Source organism: Cotesia typhae, unplaced genomic scaffold (genome assembly GCF_013202065.1).
Source record: "Cotesia typhae breed Kobodo isofemale line unplaced genomic scaffold, CoteBio_Ctyphae contig_26, whole genome shotgun sequence".
In the NCBI taxonomy this organism is placed as follows: Eukaryota; Metazoa; Arthropoda; class Insecta; order Hymenoptera; family Braconidae; genus Cotesia; species Cotesia typhae.
Genome location: NW_027423732.1, coordinates 3,834,382 through 3,849,875, shown reverse-complemented (window position 1 = coordinate 3,849,875; position 15,494 = coordinate 3,834,382). Strand labels below are relative to the sequence as shown.

General features: G+C 34.0%; 1 protein-coding gene across 1 annotated transcript in view; it reads right to left on the bottom strand.

The window, feature by feature from the left end:
• LOC141525298 (protein trachealess-like) overlaps nt 1-15,494 on the bottom strand; it is a 379,682-nt gene that overhangs the window by 247,669 nt on the left and 116,519 nt on the right. The window contains exon 3 of the mRNA XM_074239724.1: nt 8,714-8,793. Within this exon, the coding sequence (XP_074095825.1) occupies nt 8,714-8,793 (80 nt within the window). The remainder of the gene's footprint in view (nt 1-8,713; nt 8,794-15,494) is intronic.

Genomic DNA, 15,494 nt, shown 5'->3' with positions numbered 1-15,494 from the left:
CAAATAAAAGTAAAATTTTTAATCCAGCGCTGAAGAATTATTAACTGACGTTAAAGTGGAAAAGAAAAATGTATAAAGTTCAGTATAATTGAGGAGCTGATTTTCAAAAGGGTATCTTTTCATATTTTAAAATACCAGTTTTCTGAACTTTTAAATACTAATTACTTTGAGAATTATGAACATTTATAAATGAAAATCAATTGCAGCTTCATAACCGATTGCACTTCATAGCTAAATTAAAAAAGTTCAATACAAATATTTATAATTGAAGATAACTAGTTTTTTGTCTCGATTAATCAAAAATCAAAAGATACCCTTTTGAAAATAAGCTCCTCAATTATCAATTTTACTCTGATTAATTAACTTGCCGTCGTGATTAAAAATATTGAAAATCAGTTTCACATGACTGTTATACTTTCAATCATCTTTAACGATTAAAATTGCGTTTGTAAAATATTTTACAACTTTTACCTCACATCAGTTAATAAAAATTAGTCTTCTCAGCTTTGAAATTGCGATATAATCAATTTCATTTTGACTTTTTTTGTAGATGGATCATTGTCGAGACGATTACCGTGAACTTCTGGAATTATCATTAATATTTTTGGGTACTACTACCACAAATATTACATTTAAGCATCCTGGACCGGTCCATCATGCAAGGTGGATGGCTAAAGCAATATATTATTTAAAAATTTTTTTATTCAGAAATGAATTTCATCTTACTAAATCGGAAATAGATGGATTACGAGAACTTTGTTTATTTATCATAATATTCTATTTAAAAGCTTGGTTCACTGCGCCGTGTGCTATAACAGCACCTAATAATGATTTAACTTTGATTAAAGAATTAATTTCATATGAAAGATTTAATAATAGTCTTTCACAGACATGCTCACAAAAATTAGCCGATCACTTGTGGTATTTAAACAACGAGCTGTCTGTTTTATCTCTCTTTAATAAAAATGTTTCAGTTGGAACAAAAAAAAGAATAGTTCATGCTCTTAAAAACTGTAAAGCCAATGAAACTACAACAAATCGCTTTATAATAGATAAGAAAAATTTAGAGTCATATTAAATAAAGATCTTAGTCAATTTGTGTCTATGAGATCGATTAATATATTTGAATCGTTTGATTTGTCGTATGAGTTCATTGATGAGGATGTTACTTTGTGGCCTCAGAATCCGAATTTCTTAGAAAACTTGGAGTATTTGGGGAAACTTCAAGTTGTGAATGATGTAGCAGAACGCGGCATGGCATTGATAGAGCAGTATAATCGATGCTTAACAAAAGATGAAGAACAGCTTCAATATTTGTTGCAAGTAGTGACAGAACATAGAAAACAATATCCTAATTGCAATAAAAGTAATTTTATAAAACTGTAATATTTTAAAGTTGAAAAATTGTTGTAACAAGTTGTAAATATAGTTTTTTGTTATAAAGAATTAATTGTTCAATTAAATTTCTTAATATTTAGTAAAAAAAAAAATATAAATTTGTTATAAAAGAGACCAAAAAATCATTTATAAAATATTTTTAACGTTTATATTTATATATTAGTGCATTTCGTGAGTTAAGTATTGAATTAATTAGTAAGAAAAAAAGTTTACAGTCTCAGGTTAACGGAATTGAAGTAATTTAACATAAAAAATAATAAAAATATAGCATATGATATTTTTTTTGTAGTTTTATTGGAAAATATTATAATTTTTTTATTAGTGTTATCTTTGACCGCGGATATCTTTGAAGCCGTTAATCTGAGGAACTTTGGTCTTCAGACGTTTTTTGTAAAGCGTAAAATTTCCTACAAATATCATTTTTCAGATTGTTGTTACGAAGAACCGTTCCAAAGTAATAAAAATTAAAAAATTAAAAAAAATTTTCCCGTGTTATTTAAATGGAAAATAAAGAAATGGATACAGGCAAATCTTACTATTGATATTAAGAGCTCACATGGGCGCCAAAATTTTTGTTTTTAGGTATACTATCAATTTTTAGACACCAAAAGAAAAAAAAAAAAATTCGTCTTTTTTTGAAACACCCTAGTGTTCACGAGTGTGTGATGGGACTATTGAATACTTCAACACAATCTTACTGGATACTGGGACAACAATTCAAGTAAGACGTTGTGTTCAAGCACATATCAACCAACTTAACTGGTTTGCCGATCAGTTCTCTAGACTCGGTAACCAAGTAGTTGGTGGAGATCTTAACCAAGGAGTCAAATGGCAGGACTTGGAGAATGCTTTTGCTGGCAACATCCAGACTGGATGTGTTATCAATCAACATCACATAAATCCAGCAACATTTCTCCAGACCTCACGGGACATCATCATCAACAAGGTGCCGAGTGTCTTGAGAGATCTGACAGGGTTCAAAGTAAATGTAAAATTCTTCTGCACATTCCGGAAACATCAATAAGATATAGAAGAACGGAAATCTTTCGTCTTTAAAAGCCGTGAGATTCTCCCTGCTACATCTCTCCAGGATTGGTGTACTGAGCATGTGTATGAGAAGTTAAAGCAGCGAATCGAAGATATTGAACATAAGGGTTCCGGATGGAGTCTACTTGGACCGAATAGCTTGACGGTGACTATGTCAAGATTCGCACCAACTCAAGTTAGAAACTCCACCTTCGTCAGATTGCCGCAGAACATTATCGGGAAGCATGCAGTTACAAATATCCGAAACAATGATGAGTTCTGCTCCCTGTAGTGTGTCAACGCCGCCTTGCACCCACCAGTATTGGTTCCGGGTGACCCTACAAGTTATCGTTACTTCAGCGTCAGATTGAACTATGAAGGTATAGAATTTCCAATTAAACTTAATGATGTACCGAAATTCGAAAAAATGAGTGATCTTAGCATTAATGTATATGGCATAGATTCTGAATTCACCGGTAAAAAGTCGAAAAAAACTACTATTATCCCACTATATTTAAGAAACTTCGAGTTAGAAATACCGACGATTCATTTATTGATGATTGAAAAAAGTGTAAATTATACTGATAATTTGGATAATATTGAGTCAGTCCATCACTTTGCATGGATACATAATCTATCTAGATTAATTAAAAGTCAAATATCTCTTGGTAAACATAGATTGTACTTTTGTGATCGTTGTTTGAATCCTTTTAAAGTCCAAAAATGTTATTTAGAGCACCGAGTAGATTGTTGCAAACCTAACAAAGTCCGCATGGAATTTCCTAGTGAAAAGAATAAAATTTTGAATTTCAAAGATTTTCAATCCAAAGATACTGTACCGTTTGTAGTTTACGCAGATTTTGAATGCACATTCGAATCCCCGGGAGATGATGAAAAGACAGTTTATAAACATGTTTCACACAGTATTGCTTACTATGTACATTGCAGCTATGATAATACACTCTCTAGATTCAAATTAAACTGTTCTCCTGATTGCATCAACTGGTTCGTTAAACAATTAGAATCATTAATTCTTGACGTTGAAAAAATTTTAAAGAATCCTGAAAATAAAACCCTTAACCAAATAGCAACAAGATAGACACAACCACGCAACTATGAGTCACATTTGTAAAAAACAATCACTTCTGCTTTAGATAAAGTCGATGATCATTGTCACTTCACTGGTAACTAGAGATGCTGCTTATAAATCATGTAATGTTAATTATCAGAAATCTACCATTATCCCAGTTGTCTTTCATAATTTATCAGGCTATGACTTACACTTTATAATTAAATCTTTAGCTACAGTATTTGAGTGTGAAATTATTTTATTACCAATCAATAAAGAGCGTTACATTTCATTTACAAAATCAGTTAAAAATACTTCAGTATCTTTAAGATTTATTGATGCATTCAGATTCATGGCCTCCAGCTTAGAGAAATTAGCTTCACACTTCGATGATAAAGACAAACAGATTACGCAACTACACTACCCTGACCCTGACAAATTCAAATTAGCAACAGGTACGGGCGTACTTCCGTACGAGTACATTGACAGTATTGACAGACTGGACGAGAAACAGTTACCTGACTAGGATTCATTTTATTCAATTTTAACAAACTCAACTATTTCTGATGATGATTATGCTTTTGCTCAAGTAGTTTGGAATGAATTTAATATTAACACGCAGGGGAGTACTCGGACTTATACTTGATGACTGACGTCCTTCTTTTGTCTGATGTTTTTGAAAACTTTTGACTAAGTTGCTTTAAAACATACAACCTAGATGCTGTACATTACCATGCAGCACCAGGTGTTTCGAACTCAGCAATGTTAAAGCATACTAGTGTCGAACTTTAACTATTTACTGATCCTGAGATACTTCTTTTCATTGAAAAGGGTTGTGACAGGGAAAACTGAACTTCCCATGGTCGTTATCGACCACTTTATTGACGCCACGATAAATGAGGGTTTTCCCTTACCGTTCGATTTATGACAAGTAGTTCAGACTTGTCATCGGGCGTGCAAATCGAAAGTCCCCACTGCTATCCCCAAAAACGAAGCGGGGTTGACAATAGAAAAGTTCGAGAACTCGGAGTTGAGGGTTATAAAAGAGCCGACAAAAGAAACATCGAGGCTTTTTGAGCCAGGCCTTGGAACAAGTAACACGTTTTGAGTCAGGCTTTTGAGCCAGTGACGCTTTGAGACAGTGAGGCTTTTGGCAAAACAGCGAGTCAGTGTAGTGCTGTGTAGTAAATTCTGTCATCAAGATTTGGGACCATCACGAAGGAAGTCTATGTACGATCCGGAATTGGGAACCCTTTACTTGGAGCCAAATAGTTTATTCGAGACGAGGAAGAGGCCAACCAGCCGCTGATTTCGCCAGTTTCCACCAGGACATCACTCAACGTTTGGAGAGTTGGAAAAGTTTAGTCAGGTATTATTATTACAATTATTTCAGGCCAAGCTTGAATTTGTAAATTGAGAGGTCGAATTAACTGTAATAGAATTTTGTCAATTAATGATCGCTATTGTCTCAGATGTCACTTTTAATTTAGTAGATTCTTTTATAAGTAAATTATTCATCAAGGTCATTTATTTCGTTTGTTACAAGTCCTTTAGTTATGAGAAATTAATTAATTAAAATTACGTCGATAAAATTTGAAATAGTAGAAGCAATTGTGTAATTTAGATAGTCAAGGTCAATTTGGAATATATGTAGTTTGAATAATTAATAAGGCTTGTTAAATTTGTAGAATTTGAAATTTGGAATCTTGTAAAATTAATTCTAGGCCGTTGGACTGAATTTCAGTAATTTAGAAAATTTAGTAAATTAATTTCGAAAATTGTTTAATGAATTTAATAGAATAGTGAGTTAATAGAATGAATTAAATTTAATTGAGAATTTTTGGTTGATAAATTTTGGTAATGAATTAAATTAATGAATTTGATATTGTTATGTCCACCCCAACATTTTTCTTTAAATTTAAATCACCCGCGCAGATGGAAGACTTCTCCATGCGCGAAAGCCACAATAAAATATAAGCTACGTGACTGCTGGTTAACTAGCGGGGACTTTTGCAATCTCAGCACCGCGAGTATTTAAAAAGGCGATCAACAGCCAACGCCTGGTCTTTGAGCAATTAATTCGACTTCCGCATTTAATTGACGGACCCGTGCCTTGTAAAAGTCCCTTATTTTAATGTGCGCTGCACTTAAGACGAGTTCAGACTCGGTTCAACCGGCAGCCCACGTATTAGTTATTAAATACAATCCTAGAGAACCGGAATCTCAAAGTTCTAATTTGCTCTGCACTTAGGCGAGAATCCGGGCAGTAAGTTTAATAAAACATCTCTAAAAAGCTAAATTTGCGCACTTTACCCTACGTAGGACTGGAGGACGTTAGCTAAATCAATTTATTAAAATTCATTAAATTAAACGACATAAGAATCAATTTGTGAAAGTGTAAGTTTTAATGTTTATAAAAATAAATCTAAATAAAAGTGAAATCAGTTTCCAACCAGTTCATTTCACGAAATGAGAAGCCCGTAATATAAGCAGCCCAATTCCATCGTAATCCATCCGCTGCGAGAACCAACCAAAGGGCCCAATCAAGGAACAGGTGCTAACAGCTGCCCTAAAACCACGGATCTGACCATCAATAAAGTTCCTGTAACAGTAAGTACATCTACTTTCAATAAATCCGTGAACAGTCTGAAACGAAGGCGTGGTAAATTCGTACTTCGAAAGCGTCCCACATAAATAATTAAAACAACGGAATTAAAACCTCCGTTGCGTATTCTTTAAACTGTTAGTCCAAACCTCCACCGTTTACGCTACCGCTCTAAAAACGCCCTTGGACATAACAATATTTTGTATTAAAGAAATGTTAAGCGTAAAATTTCAGGAATTTAGAGAATTAGTAATTCGGAAAAAGTGTGTATTAGGTTAGCGTCCGGTGGACGATTTTTGTATGGAATTTAGTGAGTTATTTAGAAACGTTGTATAGACGCCCGAGTCGGCGGTACAACGGATTAAGTCAGGTAACCGCTGCGTAGACGCCCTAGTCGGGGGCGCAGTCGGGAATAGGTTTTAACTGGTATTCCGTCAGGTGGACGACGAGATAATAAATCGGTATTTTATGGTATTCCGTCAGGTTGACGAGGAAATGTTGATATTTTAAGGTATTCCGTCGGAGTGACGAGGTTGAGAAAATTGGATATTTAGTTGTCAGAATATTTGGCAAGGGCCAGCGTAGGTGAGAGGTTCTCACAATTAAGTTAGTTATAAGTGTAATTGTTAAGTTTTGTAATTTGATTGAAAAAATCAATTTAATTTGTTATAATTTTTCTCAGTTTTATTTACAGCCCTCTCGGACTTCTCACGACCCTGTTTTTCCCCTCTCATGCTTCCCCGGTTTCTGGGACACCGTGTCTAAAATCCCAGTGGCGCCCTTTCCAAAGAAGAAAGGGGTGGCTAACTGGACCTGGGCAAAACGCCCTGGTTACAAATCCATCCTCAATATTTGCAACAATTCTCGATCCATATTGCGTTAAGACTTGTTTTAACCCTTTAATTTTGTACTCCCGATTAAACTCTAACTCATTTATTTTCTTAACAGGTAAGATTCCTACCAAACAATTAACCTCATTCAACTTGGTAAGATCCATGTTTGAACGCTGTAAAATATCATCAATTAATTTAATTATTTGAAATTAATTAGTTGATTATTGGAAGTTAATTTATAATTAATTAATGATTACTTACACTTGATAATAAGAAATGAACTTTTGGTAAAATCGTACTTCAATAAAACTTTTAGTCACCGAAAGCTTGTACTTCACTGGAGCTGTGTACTTCGTTTTTGTGAAGCACGCTCTCGACCAATTGCTCATATAGGTAGAAAATACTGCGCAGTTAGCCCCACTCCTCTACCCCAAAACCGGGTTGATGACGTCACCTACTACGCAGTTGGAAATAGAACAAAGAAAACTGCGCAGTTACGCGACCTTGAACAGGTTCAAACCTGTCTGATGACGTCATCTACTACGCAGTTAGAAATAGAACAAAGAGAACTACGCAGTTGCGTGACCTTGAACACGTCCAGACCTGTCTGATGACGTCACCTACTACGCAGTTAGGAATAGAACAAAGAGAACTACACAGTTACCGTGACCTTGAACAGATTCAGGGCTGTATGGAGGTAGACAGAAACCCAACAGGTGGCGTATTTTCTTGCATGTACTCCTCATACATACAGTTTGAATACATTAATCTTTTCAGATTATAAACAATGAAATGCACCTGTGATTTCAGCAACGACTATCATTGCTGAGATCATCGCTGCATTGTTCAATAAAACGGCGGATTCACAAGTCAAAATAGCAAATAGCAACCACCATATAGCAGCTATCAGATAGCCGATAGCAGCCACCAGATAGCAGATGAAAATGACAGATTCAAAATAGTAGATAGCAACCACCAAATGGCGGATTCAAAATGGCGGATAGCAGCCATCAGAAAGCTGATAGCAGCCATCAGATAGCCGATAGCAGCCATCAGATAGCAGATAAAAAATGGCAGATTAAAAATGGTGGAAATCAGATTCAAAATGGCAGATTTCAGATAGCAGATGGTGAATTCTGCCACCAGATGATGGATTCAAAATGGCGGATTCCAGGAAAATTGCGAATAGATTTAAAAATGGCGGGTAGTAAGATTTAAAAATGGTAGCAGAATTCACCACCAGAGCCACCTATGACATTAACCAAGTCGATAAAAACCTCGTCCATAACTTCAAAATGTCGGTAAAACATGTCATCTCTATCTACAGCTGGCAACACCTATCACCGGTAAAATAGGTCATCCATATCTTCATACGGTACTTAGCATGGAGACGAACCCACAAATCTGATTTGTCGACTGAGTTGCACCCCCGGCCTTTCTACTATAAATGCCACTGAGGAAATTTGTGACCATTTGAAATGTGACGGTCATTCTAGCATTACGAAATTTTTTTTAATAATATGTGAGGGTTTCCAGACGGTCTTATGACCGTTGTCTGACCGAAAATTTAAATGATGATCATTCTGCATCTCTGTACCTACTAAGATCTACATGCAAGGAGTTACTATCTTTAAATTTTTTTATCTGAGATGGAAACCAGTTAAATCTTGTTTTTTTCCGTGGACTCTACATGATGTTAAAAATTTTCAAATGTATTCTGGCTGAATTTAAATATTGAAAATATTTAATTGATGAAAACGATAATTTTGTAGAAATACTTACTTGTAGGATGTGTGTTCCTTGGTGTTGTTCGAACATGTCTTCAGCAAAAGGTGTTGATGTCAATCGTGCTCTTTTAGTACCTAAACAAACAAATTAATTTATATTTAATGACAATTTTTTTTATTTCAAATTTCCTATTTTTTAGTCCGCAGAACAATTTTTTCCACTTCTTAAAAATTCAAGGTTTGTTTCGATTTGTTTTGCAAAATTTAAGCTTGAATCAGATCTTAACGTTGTCAGCTCCTCGAAAAATAATCTGACCATTATTTAATTATTTCATACTTCATTATTATTTCACACACACACACACACACACACACACACACACACACACACACACACACACACACACACACACACACACACACACACACACACACACACACACACACACACACACACACACACACACACACACACACACACACACACACACACAGAGACATACACACAGACAGACATACACACACACACACAACAAAATGTTTTGGATATTTTTTCATTCATAGTATTTATTTATCTGTCATTTGGGTTTGTGGCACTCGCAGCATCAGCTCCATACCAAGATTTAAATTATATAAAGCCTATGTATTAATGCAGGCAACTGATAAGAAGATTTCTAAGGTCGTATTGCGTAAATTTAAAAACCGTCATTATTATTTAACTAGTGAGAAAGATGCTTTGGATTTTTTCGAACCAATTATGTCACTTTACGTAAAACGAAAAATGATTAAGCCATTTGGGTTTTGCAAAGCATACTTCAAGAAAATTATAAAGTTTTTTTCATCAAAAAACAAATATATTAACACAAAAAAGTGTGCAGGTATTGAGCAAGATTGATTCAGATGAGTATGTCAATGATTACTGTCATAATTGTGAATTTAATTTTTGTATTTAACTGTTCAAATATTTTTAGGGAGCTAACTATTTAAAGATTTATCAAGTACTAGCTGTTACCCGCCCGCTCCGCTGGGCAGAAAATTGTATATAGGATCAAATAGAATTTATTTTCAGATCTAGATTTAAAATTGAATTGGATTATTGTTTTGACATGCACAGATTCTAAATTCCATCAGATTGTCCTGTACCTTTTCCCCATGTAATTATTCTAGCTAGTATTCATTGCAACTTTCAATGTGCCATCACTATAATTAACATGAAGGAATAAATTTAAAATGAGCATTGAAAGTTTCATCAGTTGAAGGAATTGCAGATTTTATAAGTAAATTTCGCTGTTAATTAAAATTTCCTCCATGACATTAATTTTTCATAGAAAATTATTTGTATGTTTTTTCCTAGTTTTATTTAAAACAGTAGACAAATTTCTTTTCCACAGCTCAAGTGTTTAGAAAATGCTTTTATTTTAATCTGTTACATTTCCGCGATCCTGTTATAAGAACAATTCATTGGTTATATGAGCAGCAAAAATAAAATGTATGTAAAATTCTTAGTCTGTTGACTGAATAGCTACACCCTGGTTAAGAAATCTAACTTAAAATGATTTGAAATAATTTCAAAGCATCTAGTGTGAATGCTTATAGATATACAATTGACACAAAAGTAATTATTTCAAATAATCTTTCCGAATCAGGGCATGTAAAGTTAAATTTTGGAAACCTTACAATAACTTTTTCGCCGCTGTCAAAGAGACGATTGTTGTAAGAAAATATAGTTATCAAGAAAAAAAAAATATTTAAATCGGTTGGCCTTGAAGGCCATCCCTGTAATTTTCTGTGACTTTGAAGATTCTATCAAATTTTATATCTGTAAGAACTGTTTCAAAAATATTATTTATTTGAGTTTTTACTTGTATACCATTTCTGGCTTTTACAAGGCTGATTGTCTCAGCGTCTCCACATATAGTCTTTTTTTTTTTTCTAAACTCTCTATTATCAACGTATGCTCTCCGCTTTTATATTATCACCACAATCTTTCAACTCTTATTATCAATATATTCTCCACTTTTATTATCAACATATTCACTACATTCAACGTCTTTTTCTTTATAATCACATATTATCAATATATTCTCCACTTTTATTATCAACATATCTGCTCTCACTTTCAAATTCCTGCAAATATTTTTCATTATTCTCCATGCGGCTGTGGACCGACTTGTGCTTTCTGTACCACATTTACCCTATTCCTCACCCCTTTCGATCGGTTGTTGGAATAGTGGCGGTGGGGAAACCATAGAGAAAACCCATGCCAGTACAGTTCGGCTACCGGAGCGACCCCCGACGGTTGGTGTTGGAACTATTCTAACAACCGTCGGGGCTCGAACCCTCGCCTCACGGCATGATGTGCGACGGAACTAACGGAATAATGACTTAGTCCGCTCGGCCATCATGCCGCTTTTTCAAAAATATTAATTTTTTGGTAATTATCACTCCCGCACTTCTATGTTGAGGAGGAATTTCGTTAGATCCTTTTCGAGATGATTTCTACATTATAAATAAAAGGTTCCAACAAAACTTCAAATCTATAGAAACTATTGTTTGAAAATGAGAGATTTTCATTGTTAACGCCCCCGCATCCCTTTTGGGGTTAGAATTCGAAAAAATCCATTCTCAGCTGACCTTATATACGAAGATTCCTACTAGATTTGGAGTCAGTAGAAGTTACCGTTTAGAAGTTAAAATTCTAGATTTTAACACTCACCCTCGCAATCCCTATCAAGAGTAGACTTCATTGAAATTCATCTTGAGATGATCTCTACATGAGAAATAAAATATTCCTACCAAATTTAGAGATTTTAGAAGCTATGATTTGAAACTTAAGATTTTTTATTGTTAACACCCACCCCCGCGATCCTTATTGGAGTTGATTCATTGTAAAATCTGCTCTGAGATAATTTCTATGTCACATATAGAAAACTTCTATGGAATTTAGAGACTATAGGAGCTATAGTTTGGAAGTTAAAAATTTTAATAGTTAACACTCGACCCCGCAAACCCTGTGAGGTGAGCTATAGTGTAATTCATTCGTATATTATTTCTACATCTCTTACAGGAAATTCCTATCTAATTTGGAGTCTATAGGAACTATAGTTTAGAATCGGGAATTTTTCATTGTTAATGCCCCCGAAATCTTTTTTTGGGTGGGATATCGTAAAATTCGTTCATGAATTATTTATACTGTAACCAGGGTGTTTTGCCCAGGTCCAGTTAGTCACCCCTTTTCTCCTTAGAAAGGACGCCACTGGGATTTTAGACACGGTGTCCCAGAAACCGGGGTAGAATGAGAGGGGAAAGACAGTCGTGAGCTGAAAGTCCGAGAGGGCTGTAATTAAAACTGAGAAAAATTATTTATAACAATTAAAATGATTTATTCAATTAATTTACAAAACTTAACAACTTAACTTATAAACTAACTTAATTGTGAGAACCTCTCACCTACGCTGGCCCTTGCTAATTATTCTTACAGCTATCAAAATACCAATTTTCTCTATACCTCGTCACTCCGACGGAATATCTTAAAATATCTAAATTTCCTCGTCAACCTGACGGAATACTATAAAATACTTAATTTACCTCGTCAACCTGACGGAATACTATAAAATACTTAATTTACCTCGTCAACCTGACGGAATACCAAATAACATAATTTCCCTCGTCAACTTAAAACCTATTTCCGACTGCGCCCCCGACTCAGACGTCTACGCAGCAGTTTCCTAACTTAATCCGCTGTACCCCCGACTCGGGCGTTTATACAACGTTTCTAAATAACTCCCTAACTTCCATATAACCAATCGTCCACCGGACGCTAACTTAATACACTTTTCTCTAATTACTCGATTTTTTCCGAATTACTAATTATCTAAATTCCTGGAATTTTACACTCAACATTTCTTTAATACAAAATATCAAATTCACTAATTTAATTCATTACCAAAATTTATGAATCAAAATTTCTCAACTAAACTCATTAATCAAATTTCATTCATTCTACTTACTCACTATTCAATTAAATTCATTAAACAATTTTTCCAATAAATTAATTTACTAAATTTACTAAATTAATTAAATTCAGCCCAACGGCCTAGAATTAATTTGACAAAATTCCAAATTTCAAATTCTACAAATTTAACAAGCCTCATTAAATATTCAAACTACATATATTCTGAAGTGACCTCGACTATCCAAATTATATAATTGCTTCTACCATTTCAAATTTTACCAAGATAATTTTGCTTAAATCATTTCTCATAACTAAAAGACTTGTAACAACTAATAAATGACGTTGATGAATAATTTACTTACAAAAGAATCTACTAATTTAAAAGTGACATCTGAGAGAATAGCAATCATCAATTGACAGAATATTATTCCAATTAATTCGGCCTCTCAATTTACAAATTCAAGCCTCGATGTTTCTCTTGCCGGCTCTTTTATTATCCTCAACTCCAAGTTCTCGAACTTTCCTGTTGTCAACCCCGCTTCGTTTTCGGGGACAGCAGTGGGGACTTTCGATTTGCACGCCCGGTGACAAGTCTGAACTACATATCAAAAATCGAACGGTAAGGGAAAACCCTTATTTATCGTGGCATTAATAAGGTGGTCGATAACGGCCATAGGAAGTTCAGTTTTCCCTATCACAATACATCACATATGAAAGATTCCTACCGAATTTTGAGTATGTAGAAGCTATAGTTTAAAAATTGAAAATTTTCATTGTCAATACACATCCCCGCGACCCCCTGTGGGGTGATTTATCGTAAAATTTTTTCATAGACTATTTCTTCATTCCTCACAGAAGATTCCTGCCAAATTCAGAGTCGATAGGAGCTACAGTTTAAAAACGGGAATTTTCCATTGTTAACGCCCCCACAAACCCCTTTGGAGGAGGAATTTCGTAAAATCCGTTCTTAGCTGACCTCTACTCGGTCGAAAGAATATTCCTACCAAATTTCAAGTCGTTAGCTCTGTTGGTTCCAGAGATATCGTGATGAGTGATTATATATCCGGGAAAAAATGATCAAATCTGATCAGATATGATCAGGCATGAGTCTTCAGGTCTGATCAGATATGAAAAATGACCGGGTCTGATCAGACCTGGCCAGGCCTGTTCAGGTCTGATCAGATCTGTTCATGCTTGTGAACACACACACACACACACACACACACACACACACACACACACACACACACACACACACACACACACACACACACACACACACAAGCGCGATGTTTATGTACAATTAATAAGATAAAACAAAAACCAGAAGACTGTTTGTCTATATATCTTGTATACACTTATTTCACTAGAGGCGCTTGCGCATTATCGTGCTATTTTAGCTTTTCGATTTATTTATTTTTACATTCTTTGTTTTATTAATATTTCAGAATTAAATGAACATTATGAGTCTTTTTTGGATTTTTCAAACTTTCTTTTATTTTGTTTCTATCTGTACCATTTCTAAAATATATATGTGCAGAAATAAGAGTATCATAATGTAGTACATGACCCATCCACTTACAATATCGAATTGCTCTCTGCGTACCACTGCTCTATAGAAAAATAATGCTTTTTTCACCTCTTAGATAGTATCTCCATAGAGCATTCTCCGGCACATCGACCAATATTAACCCTAAACCGTTTGATTTGGCTAAAATTTTCGTACATTTTTTTTTTTTTTGTTACCTTTATAGAATGAGAAATCTGCTATGAGCAACCTTTAAGTATAAATTATATGGGTTACGCTATTTACGGGCTTCACTTCTTACCTTCTTGAAAGTAATTCAAAGACTTGAAAAAACAAGAACAATGCGTTTTTTTAAATTACTTTCATATTCGAATAACACATGAAAAATTTTTTGTTAACTTGAAGTCCTCTATCTTTCTAATGGCTAATTCGAGCAGTAAGAACAAAGTAAGTATGTTTTAAAGGAAACAAAGCGTTCTACACAAAAAAGTATTTTAGAATTTCCTTGTAAAGTAAATCTCTCAAAATTTATGAAAGGTTGAATCCCAACTAATATGAAATTTTTGGATTTTTCAATCGATAAGAAAAGACTCAAACAAGGTTTTTTTTTTTTTTTATAAAACTGATGTTAAAACTTGATTGGAGTAAGCTTAGAACTTACTGCCCCCGTAACCGATTTTGGGATTTAAACTTGATTTAATACATTCTTGTTTGCTCTCTACAAAGTCCAAAAAATTTCTCTCGAAATTTCATGCTTAGACGAGTTAAAATTCAAAATTTAGTTTTTTATAATTTCCTCTAACCATTAACGCCCCTGCTGTACACTTCGGAGATTCAACACTGTTAAAAAAGTTAGCCTATTCATTAAGTCAATGCGTTCTCTATATGGATGCGAAATTTCAATTTAATCAGATGAATAGCTTACTAGTCTTAACGTAACAACCGTAAGAATTATAGATTTACATATATTATATTTATATCTATCATATAATAGATATGTATATATTAAATAAAATAATGACATAAACTAATGAATACAATGACAAAATTATTCGTTCAAAGCTCTAAGTTTCTTACTATAATCAGAACTCAATGTGTTATTAAATATTTATAAGTATTATGGAATTTATATTTATGAAAAAATATCGCCAGAGGGTGAGAATTACTATTTCTGTCCAATCATCAAGGAACAACAGATTCATCAAGCTATTTAGTGAAATATTCAAGATAGGATTAAACAAGATTATTACTAGGATAAGTTAAAATATACGAATAAACTTATTTGGCCTAACGAAAAAGATAATCAGAAGAAAAGGGAGCCATAGAAAATTGTAGAGAAGAAGGTGAGGGGTC